The sequence below is a fragment of the Alligator mississippiensis genome, chromosome 4 (genome assembly GCF_030867095.1).
Source record: "Alligator mississippiensis isolate rAllMis1 chromosome 4, rAllMis1, whole genome shotgun sequence".
NCBI lineage: Eukaryota > Metazoa > Chordata > Crocodylia > Alligatoridae > Alligator > Alligator mississippiensis.
The window spans coordinates 105,394,402-105,409,839 of record NC_081827.1 but is presented as its reverse complement, the minus strand read 5'-3'; the positions used below and the strand labels follow the sequence as shown (position 1 = coordinate 105,409,839).

Genomic DNA, 15,438 nt, shown 5'->3' with positions numbered 1-15,438 from the left:
TTAATCTAAATTGAAATATTAATATAAATGTATACAGAATCTGAATTGCAACTAATATACCATAATTTATTATTAGTATTCTACAAAAGGTGTAGTAATACTAAATAATGCTGACCTTGATAGAAATGATTCATATTAGTTTTTAAATGCTAGCAGTTCCATCCCGTGTTGCTGCAGTGTGAACACTTATCCATACACTCAGATGGCTTGTTCTGCATCCACTGAATTGGTTGGAATGGTAAGTCAGCATTTTGCCAAGTTGTAGAGACGTGGAAACTAATCAGAAACAGACTCCCAAAACACAGTCACAGTCAAAGGCACCTGGCAATCTATGAAAGTTAATGTAAGCAGCGCATTCCTTGTCATAATCTTTCTGCCACCCAGGGACTGATTTCAGTAGCTGAGGGTCAAAACTCAGAAAAGGCAAACAAACCGTGGTGGTAGTGACTGATCATACTGGTAGTACCGATTCAACTTTGCAGCTATTGCCTGGAACAGTTCTTGTCTCTGCTGGCTTTCATGTTGACAGTTTGAAAGTTGTGATGCCATGTCTTCAACCCAACATATCAGATCCACCAGGCACACAACAAGCTGATGGATCAAAGCCTGCTGACTTTCAAACCATGTTAGAAGTTTCATGAACCCGATCACATTTTCAGCCACAAACTTAACTTGATCTTCAATGTCAACCTGTTTTAAGAGACTGCATAGTTTAAGCAAGCACTATATGCCAGGCGTGATTTCAAGCTCCTTGCACACAAATTGCTGGTAGTACATCATATTCTTTGCATGGTAATGAACTGCATTAAACCATAAATTCTACCTTGTAAGCACTGGATCTGGTGGAAGTGACACAGTCACATGTAGATCCCCGCTTTGATTGGCCATGGACTTCCTGTATCGTAGCTTATGGCCTGAACAACCTTTGAATGCTTTTTTAAAGAGAAAACCAAGCTAGCCACATCAGGAAAACCAGATGTCACCTACTAAAGAAAAGGTGTGTGCATTCCAGGTGACATGAATTGCATCGGGCATCATTCCATGGAGCACATCAGAGAAAGCTTTCCACATATACATTGCATTATCAGACAAAAAACTGAGATGTTGTTAAATTCTAAGCTGTAGTTTGCAAAAGCTTTCACTACAGCTTGTGCTATGGTAGAAAAATTGACAGATACAAGGTGAAGCAGCTGTGTCTGAACAACAGGCAGGCCATGATCTGTCTAGCTCCCAGATACAAATAAAATGTGCAGAACATAGTTATCTTGGACATCTGTTGCTTTTTCTGCTACAACTGAGATAGATTCATATTCTTCCAAGGCAGATTTTGTAGACTGAACATGCAAAACAATTACTCTTGGTAGATAATCTTGGTGAAGCTTGCTCGCACATGGAAACTGCCAGCATTTGTTCAACTAGTGCTGTAATTTAGAGTTATCAATTTTCTCCAGAGGAATATTGGCAGCCATGAACGCCTCCACTAGCGTGAATGTAGCCTCTCTCCTTGTCAAACTGCTTTCAGTGTTTTTTTTAAAGATTGAGGACATAGTCACTTGTTTCTTGCTCTGACCTTCAGCTTCTGCAGCAGCCTTTCGCTTTATATGCAGTTTGGACTCTAAATGCTGATCAATGCTGTTTTTCCTTGACACGTTCAGAATCACGATAAACAAAATAAAATTTACCACCATCTGCATGCAAGGTTCCTACAGACAATTGCCTTACATGATCTTAAACTGAAATATATTTAGTTTTCTTGGATTTCTTTACACTCATCATCTTCAGACTGCAGCACTGCTGCAAAATTGCATCCAGCTTCTTAAAAGATGGTGCCAAAACCATTTTGCTTTCCTGACTGGTGCCTTCACTGAGTCTGTCACTAACTCAGCCTCTCAGCAGCTCTTTCTCAAACCATGTGTTCAATGGCTGTAGGGGCCTGGGGCAGTCACCCTGATTCACCCCCTACCAGGGACAGCCCTATCTATAGGTGTTGGGTCCCTGCAGGGCACAACTATACCTATAGCACCTGCAGGGCATGACTACAATAACCCCCATCCTGGGGGTGCATGAAACCCCAGGGGTAGGAGGATCATCCCTGTGGTAATCCTCCTGTCCCAAAGATGCATGATAAGTTTTTTTCCAGATCCACTGCAGATATGACAAAGCAAATAAGTCATATGGAATATTTAGGTTAGATACTAGGAAAGAAATTTGAACGATAAAGGTAGGAAAGCCCTGGAACAGGCTACCCTAAGGAGATTGCAGAAATGCCTTCACGAAGGTTTTCAAGAACAGACTAGACTAGGGGTGTTCAACTGACAGCTCATGGACTGCATGCAGCCCATAAGGGGTTAACATGCAGCCCTTCCTAAGCCAGGCTCCTCCTCATATTCACTCATATTTCTTCTTCTGTTGCTGAAGCCAAAGTCTCTGGGCTCCCCCCTCCCTTCCTCTAGTTTTTACTTCCTGTCTGCCTCAGGGGATTGGAGCAATGGGAAGAGCTCCAGAGAGTGGGGCTGGGCTGCCCATGCTATGCATATGGTGATGAAAGGAGCAGCTGGGCTACCTCTTCTACCTGCAGGGTGCAAATAACAAGGGGAACCTGGGATGCACATGCGATGGAGGAGAGGGGAGCTCCCTGCTTTAACTATGTGGGAGCGGAGCTACCTTTTCTATGCCTAAAGTGGGGAACCAGGCTGCCCTGGTGGGGTCCCTGCCTGAAGCCCATGCACTGTGTGGCCTGCTTAGCACATGACTCCCCCACACTGCTCAGAAGTTGGACAGCCCTAGGCTAGATGAACATCTGTCAGGAATAGTGTATATATGATAGAACGTACCTCACTGAAAGGATTGGACTAGGTTATCTTCTAAGACTTAAAGAAAAGAAATTAAAGAAGCTATTCCAGTGTCTAAGTTTGCTGAGAGATCTGTTAGTGCACTGGAAATGACCTATGAAGAATAAAATGACAACTAGAAAATGTTTCTTATGGGAGTTTTCATAAATTAGTGTATGTACCCGCCTCCGTTCGATTAGGAGCTCGCGCGCCGCCTTAGCCCGGGCTCAGGATCTTGTGCCCCCGAGCTTCGTTGGTACGCCCCAGGGTTTACCCCGGCTGGTATTAAGGGGGACCCCAGAACTCGCCTGCCACGACTTTGATGACTCTTTCAGTGGGGGGTCTTCCCTTGGGGTATCCCCTGGTGCCGGCATGCCTCTTCGCGGGTACTCTCGGGGCTCCGTCCTCCCCCACACCCCGGCCACACGCCACCTCAGGTCTTCCTGTCCTGGCCTCTCACCCGTCCTCGTCTCGTCCTCTCTCTCTTGGCTCGGTCACCCTAGCCCCTACCGGCTGTCTTCGGGCCGGGTATGCCTCTCCCAGTTGGAGGGTGCTGCCCTGATCCCTCCTTCCTTGGGATGCAGCCGTCCTCTCTGCCTCCCCCAATAGTCTCGGCCGCCGTTACCCGCTCCGTCGGCTCCGCAATACCGGCTACAGCTGGCCCCGCTCTCGGGGTAGCTGCTACGCCTCCCGCTGCCTCGGGTGTTGGGTTCCCCGCTGGCTGCTGCCCCGCCTCTGGGGGTGACTTCTCCCCCTGTCTCTTCCCTTCTGGGCTCTCCGCTGCGCTGCTCGCAGCCTGCTCCGCAATACAGGCTACAGCTGGCCCCGCTCTCGGGGTAGCTGCTACGCCTCCCGCTGCCTCGGGTGTTGAGTTCCCCGCCGGCTGCTGCCCCGCCTCTGGGGCTGACTTCTCCCCCTGTCTCTTTCCTTCTGGGCTCTCTGCTGCGCTGCTCACAGCCTGCTCCACCTCTACCCGGCGGCGTCCCGCGCTCCGTGGGTGGCGGCTGATCCCCTGCTCGCTGGGGCTCCGCGCTCCAGCTCTCTCCCTCCAGCCGCCCTGCTGCTTCGGTGGGGGCCGCCTTTTGTTCCTCCCGGCCGGCGTGCCCCGCCCCCGCCGCTCAGCCGCAGCCGGATAAACGTCTGGCTGATGGCCCGCGCCGGCACAGCCGGCGCATGGAGTTTCTTCGGGTCTTCCGGCCCTGCGGGAGGTAAGCAGACCCCTTGGCCGCCGTGGGGGTCTCCCGGTGCCCCCGCTCCCCTGGGACAGTGTAGCTAATATATTTCAATGTTCCAAGAAACTAAACACATTATTTTAATATTTATTCTTTAAAAAAAATCACTTAGTAATAGAAATAGAGAAAATGTTCACATTTAATCTACAGGTAAAAATATCCCCAATATGTGCCCGCATACCTCGAAAGTCTATACGTCTAGGTGAAACATACAAATCAAATGTCAAAACATGCAAGCAACTGAACCAGTACTGAATATTCTCTAAGAAGTTAATATTTAGTCTGCACTCTCATACTTTCAGGAACAGTTCAAGTAACTGTCTTTAAAAATCTGAAACTGTTTAATGGGTCCAAGGAAAAAAAAATCTGAAGATTTAGATTTTTGAGCCCTAGATCTTGACTTTGTAATTTTTTGAAAAAAAAAAGGTATTTGAATATCTTTTCCTTCAATTTTCCCAGGTTTTTTTTCAATACTTTAAGTATGTACTGCTAGTTTGTTTCTGTTTTTCCATTTGCTCTGGTACAATGTAATATTTCTGATAGGTAGGACTAAGAATCACTTTTACTTCTTTCAAACAATCAGTTTCTGGCAGTAAAGTTACAACTTGAAATTTATTTAATTGGATATCTACCCACTGCATTGAATTTTAGTATATATATTAATTTATATTTATTATAAAATAACCCTTATCAGACTTACCATTGATTACTGGAGTATAAACAACAATCCCAGCCAAATTAGGATCAGATACAGTTGTGTCCAGAATAAGGCCACCAATACTGAAAAAAATACAAAGTACATATTTAGAACAAGACAAGCAGGTGCCCCCATATTTATTTTTATTCCACCATCTAATTTCAATATTCTTAGTTATGATTTTTAAATAAGTGACCTGAAAGTGTTTAATACCTGATGCCTTTTTATCTACCCATTTTTACAAGTCTGAACAAACACAGTTCCATTACCTCAAGAAGGTAAAAACTGTAAATTGGTTACTAGTGAAAACTGGTTATATCAATGTTGGATTTCAAGACACTTTATGTACCCTAGTGCTTTGAAATAGGAACCTGATATTTGGAAGGATGACTAGACCCTTGCAACTCTGTAAAAATCCATTCAGATTTAAGAGTTGTGGAAAATTACTATTTGGCCATACGGCTGATCTGAAAATTCCCTATTTGACCATCAGCATTTATCATTTATATTTTGGTAGTGCCTAGCAAGCCAGCAAACAAGGTCAAAGAAAGAAAAGGGAGGACAATGTCCAAAAGACATATGGGACTTAGGCTAGAAATAGACATCGCCAAATGAAGTGGATCAGCTGTGCTGGGATGTCCCCTGGCACACATGATCCACTTCACTGGGCAAAACATTTGTCTCCTGTTGCTCTTGTGAGATTGTCAAGAGCATCTCTCTAAGCAGAGAACTCCAACTTTTCCCACTTTCAGAGACATGCCCTGGAGATCCAGGGGGCACATCTCTGGAAGTGGGGAAAGCTGGGACACTCTGGTGTAGTCCCAGTGCTGAGGCCACCAACTAGCTGGTTGCCAGCCCCAGCCCTGGGACCACACCAGAGTGTCCCAGCTTTCCCTGCTTTCAAAGGCATGCCTTGGGGATTTTCAAGGTGAGTCTCTGGAAGCAGGGAAAGCTGGGCAGACACTCCTGGGGCTTGAGGGGCCCAATCCTGTGCAGGCATTCCTAAAGCACGCAGGACCAGGCCTCTCAATCCCTAAGAGCGCCTACCTAGAGTAGCAGGAGAGTACATGCAGCTCCAGCTGCCCATATTCTCCTGCCATAAAGCAAATAGACATCTGCCCAAAACAGGGAATAATTTACTAGTAACTTTTGTTGTGGCCACAATATGCATGACAAAAGGTATGCATGTTATTTGCTGTTGCTTTGTCTTGCCACAAACATTTTTATGGAGGTACGAAGGTGACGAAAGGCATTGTCTGTTTCCACCCTTAGCAAGGGAAAATTCAAACCAAGTAAGAGGCAGAGACTGGTGAATATGTGGAGCAATCAATAAATACATAAAGCCAGGGGGAGGGGTTGCTTAAAAACATTTATCATTTTATGTCTGTTATCTTTAGAAGTAATATGTTATTTCTCTAATTAAAGGGAAGCATCCTGGAAGTTGAAATAGATAGTAACATCTGCTTTTTACCAGAGATAGTCTTCTTCTAGCCAATGGATCAACAGGGCCATTTATCCCTCACTAATGAGTTTGATACCCTTCTTATGGAGACATTTAGAAGAGTCAGAAAAACTTTAACTTTAATGGGTGCATCCAGATGAGCGCACACATGCCTCTTGAGATGGGGAAGAGGCACGTGCGGGAATGAAAAAATGTTCCCTGTGCTGCAAACTTGCAGTGCGGGGAGAAAATTAGACCCCTGGGTAGGGGTCTAAGAAAACCAGAGTTTAAAAAAGCGGGGCAGGGCACAGTCCAGAACCATGCCCTGAGGCAACCAGAGGTGGGGTCCTCCACAGAGACGCTCTGGGTGCCAGGGCATCTCTATGGTTGGCTCCTCACCCTGGTGCTGAAACACGCAGCCTGCCCGTCCAGGGCAGGCAGCTGCTGCAGCACCAGGGCTCCAGTGCTAGTAGGTAAGGGCTGGGGGGGCGGGGCTAAAGGAGGGGGGAGGGGACTATGGGGCGGACCCCTGCTGGCCCCGCCCACTCCCCCAGCCCTCTGATCCCTGCTCCGCTCGGCCCCATCCCCTGCCTGCTCCCCCAACCCCTTTCCTGCCCAGCCCCATTCCCCCCAGCCCCCCAATCCCTGCCCTGCCCAGCTCTACCCCAGCATCCCAACAGTTTAAAACAAAACAAAAAAAAATACCCTGGCACGTACTGGCAGTTGTAGCTGCCGTCAGGCTCACTGGGGCCCTGCCTGCACAGCATGGGGCAGAGGGACAGTCCCAGCGGTCTCAGTTGGGCCCTCCTCCGCCTGCTGCCCTGTGCTGCCCAGGGGGGCTCTCCAGCCCCTGCTTCTAGGGTAAGTAGAGGCTTTTTTTCCCCCCCTTTTTTTTTTCTCTCTTTGAAGTGATGGTGCCTGGGGTTGGGGGGGGCAGCCATTGGGGGCCTGGGGGTGCAAGTGGGGGATGGGCGGGGCAGCCATTGGGAGGCCTGGGGGAGCAGGGGTTGGGGCTGGGTGGGGCAGCTGCAGCTGGCAGGGGATGGGGCCAGGTGGGGCAGCAAATGGGGGGGCTGGGGTGGGGCATGTGGGCTTTGCAGGGGGGCGGCAGCTCCTGTGGGGGCCATTTGGCTCCGGTTGGGGGGCCATAGCCCCTGTGTGGGGGGCAGCAAAATATATATTCATGTTTCATGAATACATGTATTTAGAGTTCACTTTATTATTATGATAGAGACACTGGTAGGCTTCCACATTGCTTTAACACTGTAGATATATCAATAAAACACTGCCCAACTGATCGCTGTCTCTGTCTCTCTCTCTCTTTATAGCGTTTTTTTGTTTTACTTGTGGAGGAACATGGATTTGGGGGTATTTTGAAGAGTGACTTCGGGATTTTTTTTATCAAGGATTTTTCAGTTTTCCAATAGGGAACACCAAAATTCCTGCTAGGGAGGCCAGTGGCAGGACCCTGCCTGCTCAGAGCTGGCACCCTGGACCCAGCTGGCTGTGGCTGACCTGGCCAAATGGGGCCAGGAGGACATGCTTTGACAGTTCAAAGCAGGTCACCACACCCGGAACATCTTCCAGGCAATAGTTGCCCAGATGGCCGGGCAAGGGGCACATGTGGCAGCAGTGCCATACACAGGCCAACCCTGCAACCACAGCTGACTGGAAACTAGCCCAGAGGGGCAGATGCCTCTACTGGCTGTACAGTTCCGATCCAGGTCTGGCAGGTGGGCAGCAGGTCACAGCCAGGCAGCAGCCCCCATTGCCAGACTGCTGCAGTGGGTAAAGGGTGCAGAGAACTCTCAGGGCTGCTTCAGCAGTCTAGTTCGCACAAGGGGTAGTGTCCCCAGGTACCAGTTGGCTGGACCCCAGAAGCTCCTGAGAGTGAGTAGCCCTAAGCTACTTGCCAGGGCTACTTTTTGTACTGCTGGTGCCAGGACAGGTCAGCTTTTTATACTGCTGGGGACAACACAGGTGCTGGCCCCGGGTTCTAGCTCCCCCTGGCTGCAGATCCGGGAAGAGTCAGGCAGGGTTATTTTGCCCCAAGTGGCACAATTTGCTCCACAACAAAGTGCATGTCCGAGCACGTGTGCCGAGGCAAAAAGCCCTGGCTCAAATTTGAACTGCTTTTATTTGAGCTGCTGCAAGCGCATGTGCTTGACTGTGTGGACACACCCAATAAAGCTACTTGTTTTTCCACTAGCCTCATTCTCATATATTGCCAGCGGCAGGAAGTATAGCTAAGGTTGCATTGAGATGGTAGCCTATACCTTAACTCAGGGGCAGGCAATTATTTTGGGCAGAGGGCCACTTACTGAGTTTTGGCAAGCCATCATGGGTCGCATGACAGGCAGCCCAGGGCAGATAAATATTAATTTTATAATTTTTTTAAGGGCCTCGTGGGCCACACAGAATGGCCTCATGGGCTGCATCCGGCCCCCAGGCCGCATTTTGCCCACCCCTGCCTTAACTTCATCATTTTCTGACTTTCAAAATTTTAGATTTAGCCACACTCTATATTTTGGAAGAGCAGAGGAAATCCCTGAGCAATCTTGACTTTGTCTTAATGATGTTTTTAGGTATTAAGGCAAAAAAGATAACTGTGGATACAGGGAGTCCAAGGGACTACAAGCACACCATAAGAAAAAGCTACATACCTGCTTATGATCATAGCAGTTATAACAGGCTCCCATCCTGAATGGAGAACAGTTCTTGTAGCTGGATGTTTGGCAGCTATTACAATCCCCATAGGAGTCAGAGCCAAGAAAAAGGCACCAACTAAAGGAGATATATAATAATACGTCTCTGAAATAAAAAACAAAACATGGGGTTAGCTCTGAGGGTTTCCTACACATTTGCCTTAACAAATTTAAAATTTTGACCAAAAATTCTATTGCATGCTATATATTATAGGCTTTTATAGAGGTTTCATTGCATCTGAATGCTTCCCAGTACTATATTAAGTAATGTGATGAATATCTCCCATATACAGTCTCTCTCTCTCATCCTCTCCTCAAGAAGAAAACAGTGCGCGCATAAAGTCATGTTATGATTTCACAGAAGGTTTTTTTAATTTTTTACCTGCAGTTTTGCATTCATTTTAGAAATGCTAGGAAGGCAGGGAATACAAGGCATACATTGTGATCCATTTTCTCTCTACTTTTATTAGAGAAGCAGAAATTAATTTTTCATTTATTAAACCATCCAAAACAAACAAGCAAAACAATCCCACAATCTTCCTCTTCCCCTAGCCAGTAAGGCAAACTCTACTGAAAAAGAAAGTCTTAACTGATTAAACCACACCCCTCAATATTACATATATGATTAATCAAGGCAAAGTTTAGATAGCTAAGACATTTCTGGGCAGAATACTTAAATATATACTTGAGTAGATCAAGTAGTTTTGTTTTGTTTTATCTAGTTTGAAAAACATACTGATTAAAAAGTATAGCAGCTGCAATTCCATTTGTAGTGGTCAGAATTGCACCATAATTCACAGAAGAACAATAAAGGACTCCATAATAAAGTGATAAGCATAAGCAAAGCTATGCTAAAAGCTTCAGTCTGTCTGCATGGAGTACCATTCTCCTTCACACGTGTTTAGTACTCACTTCTGCAATCTATCCCTTCATGAGATATCCCACTGATGCTACCTTTTCTAATTCAGCAGTGACAAAAATAGTGGCATAAATTGTTCAAGGGCAAGTCATTACACACTGTTACCCTAAACCTACAAAACTTTTTTTTCATAAAATTAAATAATAAAATTATTGAATTTGCATGTAAGTAGTGGACCATATCTTGCCCATCTTTATGTAAATAATTTGTAGAAAGTTTAAATCAAGTAAGTTTCTGGGGGAAAAAAGTGTTGAATTTTTTTTATGTAGCTACACGTTAAAACATTACAACGTGTTAGAACGCAAAGATTCGCATTTTAGAAGTATGCCCTCATGCAAAGACTTTAATTTATCAATGTGACAAATCTCTGACTAAGATTCTTACTGCAAAGCTCTCCAGTTCAAGCAATTACTATTTCAGTGGTATTAAGGAAGGGAAAAGAACTGATTCAAAAGAGTTTGAAAAATGATGTTGCCAAGGCTGTATTTCAGGGCATTAGAGATGGTAGAAGATATGAAGTGGAAATAAGCAATTGACATTTAATTAGTATCACATGATTCTATCCTTCAGTAGCAAGAAAAATAACCTGAGGCATTGTATTATGTGATCTGTATCCATAAAATGCTGGAGTCAATATATCCATGTAATTAAAGGGAATATTTTACATGTATGTTCTAATGCCACAACAGAGGATCAAGGAAAAACTATATGGGTCATCTATCAATACAGCAGTCCAAGAGATAAAGTAATTAAAATTTGGGAATGTGGAAAAAATGGGCAGAAAAGAAAGTTATTATTGTATCAAAAGGGCAACCTCCCCCCAAATCCAGAACAATGTGTCAGTACTAAATAATCATCACATTCTGAAAGAATATCCCAGAACAATATTTTTAAACAAATGTGCTTTCAATTATGCAAGCCAGGTCAGCTGCAGGTTTTGCCAGCTTTTGGTTTTTTTCTTTTTATGTCAGTTACCATGAAGTTGTCAGTTTCATAATTCAACTTGTAGAAATCACGATAGCTCATTTAGAGAATCAACATTTGGCTGCTCTGTGGTCTCACACCTTTCCTGTTATACCCCTGCAGATTCACACTATGTATTTTAAGACTGTTATGCTTCTGCCTGAGTAATTTAAATAATCTTGTTTCTCAACAGACTGTATTATGGTATCACTTTTTAAAAATATTACATTGCCTGTTCTTTTTTCTGTAGCATTAAGAGCTTGTCTTATATTTGTAAGCTGGGTTCAGCCTCAGTTCCAAGTGCAACCTAAAGAAAATGGCCAGAACTGGTAGCCTTTTTCAGTTACAGAAGAAACTTGCTAATTTTCAAAACTGATTTTGAAACTCTGTATCAAAATATTGAATGTGATTAATTTTTAAGTGAACAAATACAATTGCAGAAAGGAAAGACAACGTATCACGAAGTATTCTGTACTCCTGGCCTTCATTTTGATCACTGTAGCTTATTTTAATGGTAGTTCATAGAAGAAAAATCCGTGTCAAGGGTTCTTGGCATTTTTAATCATATGGGTCACATTATAGAGAGAGAGAGAGAGTACTTGATTTACCTTTTTTTTTCCAACTACATCAATTAATATATAAGTACTACTTTTTCATATCAGTTTTTTTAATGCTATAAATAACTTGCCCTTTTCAAAATAGTTAATTATATTGGACTTCTGATGCTCATTGTTTCTCCCCTTCAGGTCTTTCCTGTTTCTCTCATATGGATACAAGGAAAGCCAGTACCATGTAACCACTCAGCTCTGCAGACCCCAAAGGTATTCTGTGGATCACATGTAGGGATTTTCTATACTGTGGTGCATAAAGTAAAAATATATAATGAAATCTGAATAAGGTAACATTTCTAAAGCATCCTGCTTTTTAAATTTTTGTTGAGGGGTGTGGAGAGACTGCCAATTTTGTGTTGAATATATAGTCTGTAAGTCAGAAAGAATCTACTGTAGAGTACACACTTAGCAGCAACCAGGGGACCGCAATGCTGAGTAGAGAGAAAAGAGAACCTAATGAATCACTGTTTTATGAAAAACTCTTGCTTGTATCACATGAACATATAGCCTACAGCATTGAGCAACCTATAAAAAGTAGAAAAATAAAGATGACACAAATTCTAAAAAGAAGCCAGCTATTTACCATAAAACTGCTCTTTGAAACCTCATAAATACTAGAAAAATCCATTGGAGTGCAAGGACCTGTGAAGGACAAGGTAGATATTTAACCAGCTACATCAGTTCTCAAGAGAAGTAAAGTGAAGAACTAGGGAGAATACTACACATCAATATTTTTCTTTCCAAAATAAAATATCTTGCACAATTAGTTTCTTTGGAAAAAGAATAAAGATAAGGCAAGATTCCGATCAGGTAAAATAAGCTGGACAATAATAAACAATCCTAAATGAGGCATTTAAAAATCATATTTCTAAATAAAATTACTAATACTACACAAATTAGAAACATAGCTAGAAAAACATGAAGTGATACAGAGATACATGTGAAAAGAAAAAATATAAGAAGAGAGAGCTAGTCTCAGCTATTGCACACAGATTAAAGTCAAAACAAATTCTCTCTACAAAGCAAGACAGCCATATTTCAATAGAGGTTTGCAAATAACCAGCTATAGGACTAGCCTTCCAAATCTTAAGAAGCCAAACTAGAGGGCGTTTGTTTTTCAGTAACTCTCACAGTTTGAATTCAGCACATTTTAAATTATACCGCAATAGTTGTAAGGAACAGATATGCATCTATACAACCAGACACAGTGACATACATTTCTATATCAAATGAATACAAAAAGTAAGATAAACCTTCAAAAGGGATGATATACCTTTTAGAAAGGTAAAAACAAGGCAATTCAGGACATGAAGGAACAAAAGACCAATATTATGTATACATTTCAAGTGAAATTTTCACAAGTGCTTATTAGCATTGGCCTTTGTTCCCACTGAAGTCAATGGTAAGACTTCAAAGGGCACTCACCAAAACTCAGCTACTGCTAAATGTTTTTGAAAAGCCTAGCCCTTTTAGCCTAGGGATAGACATTCAAAAAGCCTGAGCCTGAATTGATTCAATCTTTGTAGGTTAGTCTAACCTGGCTAGGCTAAATCAGTTTTGTAACTGGACAGACATCCCAAAAATGCAGACACATGCCTGCAGTGGCTCAGGCTAGAAGCCAGGGAGTGCTAGAGCAGCCCTCCCTTCCTGCCACAGCACTGATGGGGGGGGGGGGGGAGGGTGTGGCCAGCAGGATGCTCTGATTAGCCCAGCAGGGAATTGATAACAGTTTATCACCCCTCACTCAGTGTTTACCATCCCATTAAGAAAACAACAGAAGGACATTACCAGCTACCTGTTGATTCTACCTGTTGATTCAGCACAGACCACAGCCAGCATGTGGCTTTCTAGCTAATACGCAGACACCTCTCCACAAGGCAGAGAGGAGCGGGGAATTCCTGCTTAGCAGGGAGTGGTGAGGAGAAGGGGGGCTCTGGAGCTGCAGCCAGGGAGCAGAGGAGAGGGGCTAGCCCTGCTGTGGAGCAGAGAGCTCTGCCCAGCCCAGAGAGCATGCCAGGATGCTCAGGGAGTCTGATGCATCTTAAACCAGCAAGGGGTCTGGAACATACACTACATAAACCAGTTTGACCCAAATCAGTTAAGTCTGATACTACATTCAACCAGGTTTATCTCAAACTGGTTTCAGCCATTTTCTAACTGGTTTATGTGCACCGAACATTTGTTCTGTTACAGGTTTAAACCAGTTTCTGATCACTTAAACCAGTTTATGTGTAATGTCTGTCCCTAGCCTTAGTATTCACATACGTATACAAAAAGAAATCATGAAATGTTCTTTGTTCACTCCATATAAATAGAGTCAGGCAGAAAAGAATTAGGCAGGTTAACTGAATAGTACAATACCGTTCAACAAAAGGAACACTTGAGAACAATCAGTCCTTAAGAGAAAGAAGACTAGTATAGGATATAGTCAAGGCCTAGAATTTGTAAACCTCTGCTTCTATAATACATTAGTCTCCTGAGAACAGGGATTCTCAATATAAGGATCACAAGCTTGAATCAGGAGGCCACAACCATTTTGTTTTCCCCATATTGCTATATAGGAAGGGGTACCAGCTTCATTTGAAATAATTTTGAAGCTGAAGGCTAAATTCTACAATTCACCCTACCTTGGCTTAAAGACAAAGGGTCTTCATAATACCAGCATTCTAAATTCCATGGGCTATCCATTTTAATTTGAAGTCCAAATATGCAGGACATTTAATAGGCTGGAACAAGACAACCCATGGATTTCTCTGGACATGTAAGGAGTGGACAGACTATAAAGACAATGCAGCTATACAAATCCAGGATATGACTTGAAAACTGAGAGCAGAACTTCACGGCAACAGAGTCTGGCTGTGGAGCTGTTTAGTTGAAGTGGTCACCCTAAGACTGATCTTTCAATTTGATATCTAGACCTTCAATAAGTCCTTTTCATAGCAGTGCCATCTACCCTGTACAGTCAGTCCACAATAGGAAATAAGAAAGAAGAAGAAAAGAAAGTAACACAATATGAGAGGAAGAAGAAAATGAACCCTTTTTTGGGTTCACTTAATTTTACCCTTCATAGCTATCCATTGCTTCGACTACATGGTGAAAGGAGTCCTAGAGTGAGGCCTGCATATAAGGAACCTGGAGCAATTTGTCGTGAATCCTGAATTGTTCTACAAACTGGCCCATACATTCATCACATACAGCAATCTCAATTAGTCTTCAAGTTAAAAGCAGAATAGGCTTCACATTTATCCAATATGCAGGATACCTACAGTCACTTGAATAACAAACAAATCAAGTGCCACTCAAACAAATGCTACCTCTAGTGAAAGACAACTACAAACTGGAGGCATTATACTTCACAATGACAGCTTTGAATCTCCCGATAATAATAGAGCAAGTATATTTGCCATTTTGATTTAGCTACAGGAAGCTTAAGAGAAGAGAGATAACACTGTGTCTTTAATATAGTAAAAGCCTGTGTTTGTGAGGTCTGAAATAGCAACAGGTTATATGCAGAGAATAGTAAACACAAATTAGTGAGGAAAATCTTTATTTTTTTAGAAGATAAACTGGAGTTTTAAAATCCTAAAAAATAAGCATTCTAAACCTTCAACATCATGGACATTTTTATTTACTAAACAGGGTCTTAGAATTTCAGAGAACTTGCATACAAAACTTTTTTAGTGAAATACAAAATATATTTCCAATTACAGTCCTGTAGAGCCCTCTAGTGTTGCAAAAGAGGATACTTCTTTGGGAAAAGCTGCTTTGGATGAAACCAACTAATTTAATCTATTGGTATTTAGAAACAGAAAAAAGATCAGAACATAAAGCCATGGGAATATTTAACTACCTCTAACACATCAGAAGATGACTGAAATATTAGTTTACATGTTTTATAATGCCACGCATGTATATGCTGCATCATACGCCTGCGACCCCACTATTTCCCCTGTCCCCTGATGTACAGAATGCCCCAGATCCACCCTTAGCTCACTATGCTACTGCACCATCCCTATAGGAAGAGGCAGCCAGAGGAGGG

General features: G+C 43.3%; 1 protein-coding gene and 1 long non-coding RNA gene across 2 annotated transcripts in view; one reads left to right on the top strand and one right to left on the bottom strand.

Annotated features, from left to right (window-relative positions):
- SLC41A2 (solute carrier family 41 member 2) overlaps nucleotides 1-15,438 on the bottom strand; it is a 98,904-nt gene that overhangs the window by 43,108 nt on the left and 40,358 nt on the right. Inside the window, exons 7-8 of the mRNA XM_006272980.4 lie at nucleotides 8,865-9,012; nucleotides 4,764-4,843 (exon numbers count right to left, since the gene is read on the bottom strand). Coding sequence (XP_006273042.1) covers nucleotides 4,764-4,843; nucleotides 8,865-9,012 — 228 coding nt within the window. The remainder of the gene's footprint in view (nucleotides 1-4,763; nucleotides 4,844-8,864; nucleotides 9,013-15,438) is intronic.
- Nucleotides 1-15,438, top strand: part of LOC109283610 (uncharacterized) — a 72,027-nt gene that overhangs the window by 55,816 nt on the left and 773 nt on the right. Inside the window, exon 3 of the long non-coding RNA XR_009461744.1 lies at nucleotides 11,535-11,609. This is a non-coding gene — a long non-coding RNA (uncharacterized LOC109283610). The remainder of the gene's footprint in view (nucleotides 1-11,534; nucleotides 11,610-15,438) is intronic.